Source organism: Bos javanicus, chromosome 25 (assembly GCF_032452875.1).
Source record: "Bos javanicus breed banteng chromosome 25, ARS-OSU_banteng_1.0, whole genome shotgun sequence".
Taxonomy (NCBI): domain Eukaryota; kingdom Metazoa; phylum Chordata; class Mammalia; order Artiodactyla; family Bovidae; genus Bos; species Bos javanicus.
This window is the reverse complement of record NC_083892.1, coordinates 34,615,548-34,626,534: the sequence shown is the minus strand read 5'-3', so window position 1 is coordinate 34,626,534 and position 10,987 is coordinate 34,615,548. Positions and strand designations below refer to the sequence as shown.

The window sequence follows — 10,987 nt, the reverse complement described above, 5'->3', positions numbered from 1 at the left end:
CCTGGGCCCTGGTGGGTTGGGGTCTACACCAGGCCAAGTGCAAACCGCCATCCCACAGAGCCAGGGTTTGGGGTGAGGCTCAAGCTGGACAGAGGACAGGGGGCTGGTGAGAGCTCTGTCTGGCTGCCATCTGCCTCTCCATCAGCTGGTGTCTCCCCTCTGGCAAAACGGGTGAGCCCCAGACATCACCCCCAAGCCTGAGGCTTCATCCTTGCTGCCTCAGTGGAAGGGTTTGGAGGTGACCTCATGGGCAGAATGGAGACTTGAATGTGTGGTCTGCCATTCTTCAGCTGTCTGTCCCTCCTTCCTGAAACGATCTACCAGCTGAGAGCTCAAAGCAGGAATCTGGGCCGGGGAGTAAGCAAAAAGCACCGAAAGCTGAAATGGGGGCCCAGAGCATGAAACAGGGGGAAAGGATCTGTGACCACTCGGTATGGATGACAGGCACTATTCCTAAGGTGTCCCCAAGGTTAAAGTGGATTCAGGGGAGAACGGTGGAAGAGATGACAGCCATCACCCAGGGCCCTCCAAGGGGTGTGGTATGGAGGCCTGGCACCAAGAGGTCAAGAGAAAAGAGGGGCGCTCTCCACAGCGTGACCTCCAGGGTGAGACCTTCAGGCCTGTCACTCAAAGTGGTCCTGCCAGAAAGCCCAGACTCGGTGGGAAGCTGGGGAAACCATAGCAATTGCACAGACTGTAGTGACATCCTTAAGATTTGCTCCTCAGCAAGCATTTCAGATGCCTGCCTGGTGCCTGACCAGGCCCGCAGGTGCCTGGGGTAGCTGGGTGGGCAGCCAGACAGATGAGCTATGCCCGGTGAGTGGGAGGACCCAGTGATGGGGGGGGAGGGGGCTGGGGGCAGGGAGTGGGAGAATGAGACCAGCTGGGTTGAGAGAGCCTTGAGTGCCAGGCCAGAAATGGAGGGTTGGGGGGAACAAGAACCAGTCTGAAATGGGAGTGGAGATGGTCAGTTTTAGACCCATCAGCCTGGGGTCTAAGGATGAGGGGAGGATGGGTCAAAGTGAAAGTGTTAGTTGCTCAATTGTGTCCGACTCTTTGTGACCCCATGGACTATAGCCCGCCAGGCTTCTCTTCATGAGATTTCCCAGGCAAGAATGCTGGAGTGGGTTGCCATTCCCCTTCTCCAGGGAATCTTCCCAGCCCAGGAATGGAACCCAGCTCTTGCACATTGCAGGTCGATTCTTTATGTCTGAGCTACCGGGGAAGCCCCAAGGATGGGTTGGAAGGGGCAAAAATAGGCCAGGGAGGTTGCGGTGATGCATGGGGGGTGATAAACTGGGCCAGGACAGGGAGAAGACCAGTGATGGAGGAAGGACCATCCATAGACTGATGGGAGGGTGGAGGATGGGGTGGGGGCCAGGGGATCCCTGGCTTGAGGCTTGGAGGATAGTACGGCCCCTGCTGGACCCGCCTGGATTGCTCCACCTGGAAGGGGCTGTGGAGAACATGAGACCCCACCCCATGGCTAAAGAGAGGGAAGAGACATCTTGCTGTCTTCACCAAGAGGCTCTGAAGGACAGTCAGTCTCTCCAGCCCAGGACCACGTCATCCAGGCCTTCACTGTCCGTCCCCCAGCTCTTCTTCAGGTAAGAGGTGGGGCTCGGCACGCCCCTCCATGAGCCCCAGCAGGGTGACTTGGTGTACCTGAGAATCTTCAGGATGAAGCACTGAGAGCCGTGGAGGGGCAAGCCGCTGCCGTGTATACGATCTCCTCGGAGGGGGCCCTCGACCCAGAGGCAGATCCACACTGAGGCTAGATCAGGACGTGCACTTGACCAAGGGTGATGGGGTCTCAGAGGGCTCCAGGGTAAACCGAGGGTGCAGGGTCTCCCCGCGAGGGCGCCCAGGTCCGACCACATGGGGTGGGTTTTCCCATCCTTAGCCACCCACCAGCCAGGCCAAGAAGCAAGAACTCCTGTGTCCTGTCTCCAGACGTGAGGCTGAACCTGCTCCAAGGAGGTCAGTGTCATAGCACTGCGGTATGTGAGCTGGAGGAGGGTGAGGTCCACACCCGCGCCCCCATCAAAATAGAAAGCCTGGTGTTTCGTGGCTCTGAAGGTATCAGTTTCCTTCAGAAATGAAACTGGTGTACCAATGATGGTTCAAATCATTTTTTTTTTTCTGGTGGGCACTGCTAACTCAGCCAAGTGTGAGCCCTTTTGTGGTAGAAGTAAAATTCCTGGCACCTATAAGGATTCTTTAAAAACAAAAATCTTATTTGGTTGCCCTGGATCTTCGCTGTGCAGCCGGGTTCTCTAGCTTCATTGCAACATGTGGGCTCTTTAGTTGCCAACCAACACTTAGTTGCCTCATGTGGGATCTAGCTCCCCAACCAGGGACTGAACCCAGACCTCCTGCTTTGGGAACCTTTCTAGGGAAATCTCCTAGAAAGGTTCTTATCTGCCTAGTATTAAGAGACAGCCAAGTGGTACACATTGCAACATTGTAAATGCTGAGTAATGAGTCTCAATCCTTCCACCAAAATCCTTTAAAAAGATGCATCTGGCCTCAAAGGCCATCCTGCAGGGAGGAAGTCTTCTGCAGCGCTCCCCCAAGACCAGGGGTTCTTAATCTCTTTTCTGTGCCTCAGACCTCTTCGCAGTCTGGTGAAGGGTAGGGACCCCTGCACAGGCTCAAAACATTTTTTAAAACTCTAAAGTAAAATATGTCATCTTGCAAAGAAAACCAACTATACTGAAATTCAGTTGAAATATTAAATGTAATCAAAAAATAATCAAAATATTTTTTTAACTCGTGATGTGTATTATTTGTGTTTTGTTTATTAACACTTTAAATAGCAAGCTCTAGCAGTGCCTCTGTGGACTAAGGTAATTTCAAAGTAGTCTGAGTATAAACGATATTTCAAGGTTTCTGCAACAACCAAGATATGATATGAAAGGATCACTGGTTTCTACGGGTGGGAACATGTCAGGTGCTGTTACTATTGCTGTGATTTCTCCTTAAATGAAGGAAATGTTTTTTTTAAGATTTATTTATTTATAACGGCGCTGGGTCTTCACTGATGCCCGTGGGCCTTGTCCAGTTGCAGCGAGTGGGGGCTGCTCTTTAGTTGCTGTGCGAGGGCTTGTCGATGTGGTGGCATCTCTTTTGGGACAGGCTGTAGGATGTGCGGGCTTCATAGTGGCACACGGGCTTAGCTGTTTAGATTCAGACAGCTTAGCTTAGATGTGCCATCGAACCCATGACCCCTGCATTGGCAGGCAGATCCTTTACCACTGAGCCACCAGGGAAGCCTAGAGATGTAGTTTTTAGTGAGAGGTTAATTAAAACAAAGATATCATTTCATTCCCGTTGAAGTTCATGGGCTCAGTGTATGGTTTCTCCACAAACCATCCTAGGATGTCAGGTGAACAGCCGTGCTCTAAAGAGTGAGGACAGATGGCCTTTTTTGAAACAGAATGTTCAGAAAGAGCAGAGAAACGTTGGTGTGATGAGGAATCAGATACCCACCATCCAAAAAGGCCTCAGCTGGTGCCTGATCTGACGGTTGATGTAGCAAAAATTAACCTCCTGGTTTCTACTTTAACATGAATGAAGAATCCTAATGGTAGGAAGAGAACTGGCCAAGGAGCCAGGTCTTTCTCAGAGGGGAGAGGAGGCTTGTGTGGTTCTGGAAAAATGATCTCTCACTGACCTTATTCTCTTTGTCTGGCACTGGATACAGAAAGCTAATTAAAGGTTTTGTGCTCATGTCGATGTTTGCGTTATGATTTTCAACTTAGAGCTGTTTAAGTTGGACACATATTCGGAAACTAATTGAGATGAAAATGTGGTGCCCAGAAGCTTTAAAGAACACCATCAAATTCACAGAGACAAAAAGTAGATGAGAAGTTACCCGGGACTAGGGGAAAGGGGAGCAGAAAGTTGCTTAATGGGTCCAGAATTTCTGTGTGGGGTGATGAAAATGTTTTGGAAGTTGCTATGATGGTTGCACAATGATGTGAATGTAATTAATGCCCCTGAATTGTACGCTTAAAACTGTCTAAAATGGCGCTTTGGCAGCACATACACTAAAACTGCAACAATACAGAGATTATTATTCTCTGAGCAAGGATGACATGCAAATGTGTGAAGCTTTCTATTTTGTAGTAGATGATTGGAAGCATCTCTTTATATATTCCAATTAATAAGTAAATAAAAAAGGAGACATAATTTGAATATTATTTTGAAACTCCCAGCAAATAAACAAATGTAGGCATTAGGCTTCAACAACTGCTAACATCAAAAAAAAAAAAAAAAAAGGAAAGCAATAGTCAGACATTGATCTTATGTCTAGAAGCGGATGCAACTCCACTGTTTAAAGAGTTGAAGTGTTTTAACTTCGCAGTGACAATCTGTGTATGGTTTTCATTTTGCCCTAATAAGGAGAACAGTTTATTTTCATTATGTACTCACAAAAAGGGTTACTTTCTCCAATCTATAAAGAATGGTGTCGTATACATTTTTAAGTGGCAACTTTTATGAGAAATATTTATATGTAGTCACAATAAAGATAAACAAAATTAAGATAAGCTGTTTTTAAAATGAGCAGAGCAGCAGTGAAACGTGGGATGATTTCAAACAGCTAAATATACATGTAATTGGAGTCCCTAGAGGAGGGGAGAGGGAGAGATAAGAGGACCCCCAAAATTAAGGCAATCATTGCTAAAATTTTTCAAAATTTGATGCAAACTGTAAACCTACAGATCCAAGAAACTCAACAAAACCCTAAGTGCAAGAAACATTAAGAAAATTATGTTGACGTCAGAGCCCCGAGGGTAAGTGTTTCTGGCCATTCATACACCCAACCTCAGCTCTCAGTGGTCAGATTTCGTGTCCTATCGGCCGAAAGGGTGACGGCACCACCAGGATGAAGCTCGCGAGATTTTTGATGAAATTGAGTCATGAAACTGTAACCATTGAATTAAAGAATGGAACACAGGTCCATGGAACAATCACATGTGTAAATGTCAGTATGAATACACATCTTAAAGCAGTGAAAATGACCCTGAAGAACAGAGAACCTGTACAGCTGGAAACACTGAGTATTCGAGGAAATAACATTCGGTATTTTATTCTGCCAGACAGCTTACCTCTGGATACACTACTCGTGGGTGTGGAACCAAAGGTGAAGTCTAAGAAAAGGGAAGCTGTTGCAGGAAGAGGCCGAGGCCGAGGAAGAGGACGTGGCCGAGGCCGAGGAAGAGGAAGAGGGGGTCCTAGGCGATAATGTCTCTCAAGACTACTATCTCAAAGTATAGTTGAATGCAAGCAGAAGGCAAAGGGACCCAGTGTTCATCAAGGTGGGGACCTACGGTAAAGCAGAAGTTGTGAATAAACATATGACTCCTGACTTCATGGGACTAACAGGCTGAAAGGAAAACATATACACAATGCAAATTGTGAATACTCTGACAATACTTTGTATTATCTTGTCTGTTTTAAAAACTGTGGAAGCTCATTTTAAGTCAAATGCCAATAACAAAAAATGTTTTAACTGTAAAAAAAAAAAAGAAAATTATATCAAGACATATCATACTCAAATTGCTTAAAGTCAGGGATAAGGAGAAAATCTTAAAAGCAGAGAAAAGAGACATATTACCCGTTTCTCCTTGGACAATAGTTTTCTCCTTGGAAATAATGCAAGCAAAATAACAGTAGATTAACATCTTTAAAACTGTCAACCTAGAATTCTATACCCAGCAAGAATATTTTGCAAAAAATGAAGGGAAAATGTAGAGAAAATTAATGAAATTAAAAAGTTGGTTCTTTGAAAAGATCAACAAATTTGGCAAACCTTTAACCAGACTGGCAAAAGAAACTAAAAAAAAACTAAAATTAGAAATAAAAGTGGAGACATTACTATTGACTTTATTGTAAAAAATACTGGAAGAGAATACTATGAACAATTATATGCCTGTTTACTCAGTCGTGTGCAACTCTTTGGGACCCTATGGACTGTAGCCCGCCTGACTCCTCTGTCCATGGAATTTTCTAGGCAAGAATACTGGAGTGGGGTGCCATTTCCTTCTCCAGGGGATCTTCCAGACCCAGAGACCAACCCAAGTCTTTTGTGTCTCCTGCGTTGGCAGGTGGATTCTTTACCACTGGTGCCACCTGGGAAGCCCATGAACAGCTGTGTGCCGAGAAACTAAATAATCCAAGAGAAATGGACAAGTTTATTGAAATACAGAAATTGCCTCAAGTGACACAAGACAAAATAGAAACATTTAGCAGGCCTGTAACTAATAAGGAGATTGCATCAGTAATCAAAAACCCCTCGACTAAGGAAAGTCCAAAACCAGATGGCTTCAATGGTGAATTCTACCAAACATTTAAAGAATTAACATGAATAATACTCCAACTCTTCAAAGGAAGTAAAGATTCAGAAAGTATATGAGGTGCCTAGAATAGGCAAATGCTTAGAGACAGAAAGTGGAACACCAGGCCCTGGGGGTGGAAAGAATGGGAAGTTGTTGTTTAACGGGGACAGAAATAGGTTAAAAGTAAAAGGAAAGAAAATGATATGCTATGCTGTCACTAATCAAAAGGTAACTGAAGTGGCTATGTTAATATCATATAAAATAGATTTTAGAGTAAAGAATATTTACCAAGGACCAAGATGATCATTTCATAATCATAAATGGGTCGGTTAATCAAGAGGGCATAACAATCCTAAACAATTATGTACACTAACAATAGAGATTCAAAATACATAAAAACTAAGAGAAGTACAAGGAGAAATGGGTATTCATAAATTGTAGTCAGAGATTTCAGTACTACTGAATAGTTGATAGAAAAATAAGCAGAAAAGCAACAGGAATAAGAAGACTTAAAAACGCCATCAACTAACTTGACCTCATGGACACGTGTAGAATGCTCCACTCAATAAAAAAAGAATACAAAGTCTCTCAAGTGAATAGTGGCCATTCACCAAGATACATCATGAGGCAAGTCCCAATAAAATCAAGAGGGTTCAAGTCATATGCACGGACCACATGGGGTTAAATAAGAAATCAGTAACAGAAAGATCCTTGGAAAATCCCCACATGTTTGGAAGTTAAATCACACACTCCTAAATACATCAAAGGATAAGTCAAAAAGGAAATTAGAGATTGCTTTTTCTTTATAATTATTTAGTTAGCTATTTGGGGCTGTGCTGGGTCTTTGTTGCTGGGTGTTTCTCTAGTTCCATTGAGCAGGGGCTACTCTTGATTGCGGTGCGTGGGCTTCTCATTGTGTTGGCTCCTCTCGTGGGCTTCTCTCCTGGAGCATGGGCTCTAGGGTGCCCGGGCTTCAGTAGCTCTGGTTCCCAGGCTCTAGAGCTCAGGCTCAATAGTTGTGTGGCTCAGGCTTAGCTGCCCCGAGGCATGTGGGATCTTCCCAGACCAGCGATCTACCGGGTGTCCCCTGCACTGCAAGGCTAATTCTTAACCACTGAACTACCAGGGAAGCCCTAGAGAGTATTTTCAACTGAATGAAAATAAAAGCACAACATTAGAAGGTGTGGGAAGCTGCTCTAACAGAACCTCAGGAGAGATTTACAGCACTAAATGTCTGTCTTTAGAAAAGAAAGGTCTGAAATCAATGATTTCAGCTTCGGTTTTTTTTTTCAGCTTCAGTTTTAAGAAACCAGGAAAAGCAGAGCAAATTAAGTAAACAGGGGAAAAAATGGAAATAATAAAGATCAAAGAGGAAATCAATACAGAAAAATCAATGAAACCAAAAGCTGCTTCTTTGGAAAGATTAATAAATGCTCATCGGCTGATTCTGTGTCTCCTGAATCCACTCCCCTAGTTCGAGCATGTGGAAGAGTTGAGAGAAGGGAGAAGGAGAAAAGGAGCTACAGGTGTGCTGAGTTCCTTCCAAGGAGGCACGTGGGGCATGGTGCTTTCCACCTGGTCCCTTGCATCTGAGAAAGGGTGACTGGTTCTCCATCTCAGGTCTGAAAACGTCTTTTAAGCAGCCTGCGACCTCAGGACAGAGGAGTCGGCACATCTGGAGGTTCTTTAGATCACGTGGCAGGAGATACCTCAGAAAGATTCTTCAATATTTGGTCCTCTGAAGCATACAAGCAAGTGCCCACAGGAGGAGCCCTCTCTAGACTTAGGCCAGGCTGAGAGAACGCCGAGGCATCCAGCTAGGTAGGAACCGCCTCGTCACCTTCCCCGCCTCTGTCTCTCGGCCCCCACCAGGATCAAGACAGTAACAAGAAAGCGAGGGGACAGAATCCACCCACAATCGCCTCCCTGGACTGAAGGCTCTCTCCTGACTCCAGCCTTAGCTGGGGAAGGAAGAGAAGTCTTAACCCTGAAAGGGAAATGGTTCCTCCTTGTGGCCCTGGCGATCACGTGCATCTCTACCTGGGTCATGTAGGCAAGACTTAACCACAGCTGACCTCAACCTTGGCAGGACCTCGTGTGATCCTCCCAGAACATGAGAACTTAGGGAGCTTATGGAGGGGCTTCCTCTCCCTCTTCCAGGAAGGCCTTTTTCTCCTTTCCTCCTGGGCTCTAATGACATAGGAGGCTTTCTGCCTTGCACGTCTTAGAGTACAGCTGCAGGTTATCAAACTGCGAAGAACTGACTCCTGGCTGTCAGGATGCCCCACCCCTCATGTTGCATCGTCATCTCTTGTTTTGGGGTCATCCTTTTGAAGGCTCATGGGAAGCTGCCACCCTAACTGATCTTGCTTTTGCTCTCGATGTACATGATAAACTGTCTGAATTGAAAAAGATAGGTTATTCGGAAATTCCCGGGTTGTCCAGTGGTTAGGGCTCCATGCTTCCACTGCAAAAGGCATGGGTTCGACCCTTGGTCAGGGAGCTGAGATGCTGCAAACCTTGCACACAGCACGCCAAAGTAAATTAAAAATAAAAAGGTGTGTTTCTTCACTGGCCAAATCTGTCAACCTTGCTTGATACCCCTTAGTGAGTGTGAGGTTGCGTCATAAATCAGTCTGAACTCGGGCTGTGTCCTGTGATTTAGAGTGACGAGGGAACTCTATTTGGTCTCCATATGAGATGATGGGTGCTAATTAAATTTTGCAGTAATTATTTCACAATAGATATAAGTTGAAACCATCTTAAACTGTAATTCCACTGTGATCAGAAAATATGTCTGGTATGATTTCAGTCTTTTGAAATGTACTGAGACTTGTTTTATGACCCAAGTACAAGGTCTCTCTTGGTGACTGTTCCGTGCACGCTTCACAAGAATGTGCATCCTGCTGTTCTTGGTTGGAATGTTCTGCAAGTGTCAATTAGGTCAAGTTAATTGAGAGTATTGCTCACATCTTCTATATACTCATTAATGCTTTTGTCTGTGTTTATTTCTTTATTTTTACTAACTGCCAAGGCAGCAGTGTTAAAACATCCAAATATGCTTGTGGGTTTGCCTGTTTCTCCTTTTAGTCTGCCAGTTTTTTTCTCCCTGTACGTTGAAGCTCTGTTATTAGACTCAAATCCATTTAGGTTTGTTATGTCATTCTGTTGAATTTATCATTAAGAAATGGCCCTCTGTATCTCTGATAGTACTCTGTCTTACAATCTACGTTGTTATTAATAGGGTCACCATTCCAGGGAAGGGGGAGCCTGGTGGGCTGCTGTCTGTGGGGTCGCATAGAGTCGGACATGACTGAAGCGACTTAGCAGCAGCAGCAGCAACTCTGTTAGAGTTGGTATTTGCAGGGTATACCTTTTTTTGTCTTAATGTTTTCAGCTTTTTATGTCCTTATGCTTGAAGTGTGTCACTTGTTGAGAAGCATACAATTGGTTTGTTGTTGATTTTTTTTTTTAACTCCAGTCAGGCAATCTCTTTTAGCGATTGTATCTGTCATCTGGCTACTTGTTTTCCATTTGTTCCAGCTGATTTTTTTGTTCTTCCTTTCCTTTATTTAATCTTTTGGATAAATAAGAATTGTTTTTATTATTGTTTTATCGCCTCTATGACATTTAATTATACCTTTTTATACATTTTTCTCAAATGGTTAATCTCAAGATTACAGTATGCCTTTTACTTTATTACAATCTACCTTAAGCTGCATTTTGCAACTTCAGGAAAGATGTAAGAAATGGACAACAATACAGTTCCGTTCACACCTCTTCCCTCAGCCTTCTGCGTTGTTCTGTAGTTTACGCGAATTAGAAACCTCAGTATACACTGTAATTATTGTTGCCCTAAACACTTAGTAGTCTTTAAAACGTTTTTATATGGAAAAATATACAAGACATTAGATATACTCCTTTAACCATTTTTAAGCATACACTTTAGTGGCATTAAATACATATTTGTTGCGCAACCAATACCACCATCAGTTTCAAAAAAATTTTTTTTAAATACTTAACTCCTCATCCCCTCCCCCGCCCCACCCGCCCAGCACCATCATGTCTCCGTGAATTTGACTTCCAAGTGCTTTGGCTAAGACAAACATGCAATGCTTGACTTTTGTGTCTGCCTTATTTCACTTAGCATAGTGTCTTTAAGGTTTACCTATGTTGCAGCATGTGTCAGAACTTCCTTTTTTAAGGCTGAATAATATTCCACTGCAGGTACACCACCTTTGTTTATCCATTCGTCTGTCACTAGCTATTTGGATGGTTTCCACCTTTTGTAAGTTGTTAATAATAGCTGCTGTGAATGCAGTGTCAATGTTCAGGTATCTGTCCAACCCCTGCTTTTGATGCTTTGAGGTATATATCCAGAAGTTGAATTGCGGGATAATATGGGATTCTATCTGGGTCGTGAAGGTCTTTTTTGTACAGTTCTTCTGTGTATTCTTGCCATCTCTTCTTAATATCTTCTGCTTCTGTTAGGCCACCTGATCTGCCTCTTGAGAAATTTGTATGCAGGTCAGGAAGCAACAGTTAGAACTGGACATGGAACAACAGACTGGTTCCAAATAGGAAAAGGAGTTCGTCAAGGCTGTATATTGTCACCCTGTTTATTTAACTTATATGCAGAGTAC

At 44.1% G+C, this 10,987-nt stretch overlaps 1 protein-coding gene and 1 pseudogene across 1 annotated transcript; both read left to right on the top strand.

The window, feature by feature from the left end:
• The first annotated feature begins 4,032 nt into the window (after positions 1 to 4,032).
• Positions 4,033 to 4,130, top strand: LOC133238969 (U6 spliceosomal RNA; annotated as a pseudogene).
• Positions 4,131 to 4,637: 507 nt separating this feature from the next.
• On the top strand, positions 4,638 to 7,140 carry LOC133238650 (small nuclear ribonucleoprotein Sm D1-like). The gene has a single exon (XM_061402000.1). It carries the CDS (start codon positions 4,892 to 4,894, stop codon positions 5,249 to 5,251), a length of 360 nt encoding a protein of 119 aa, XP_061257984.1. The 5' UTR covers positions 4,638 to 4,891; the 3' UTR covers positions 5,252 to 7,140.
• The last annotated feature ends 3,847 nt before the right edge of the window (positions 7,141 to 10,987 follow it).

Coding starts and splice junctions, on each gene's coding strand:
- LOC133238650 (XM_061402000.1), top strand. CDS start 4,892: ATGAAGCTCGCGAGATTTTTGATGAAATTGAGTCATGAAACTGTAACC.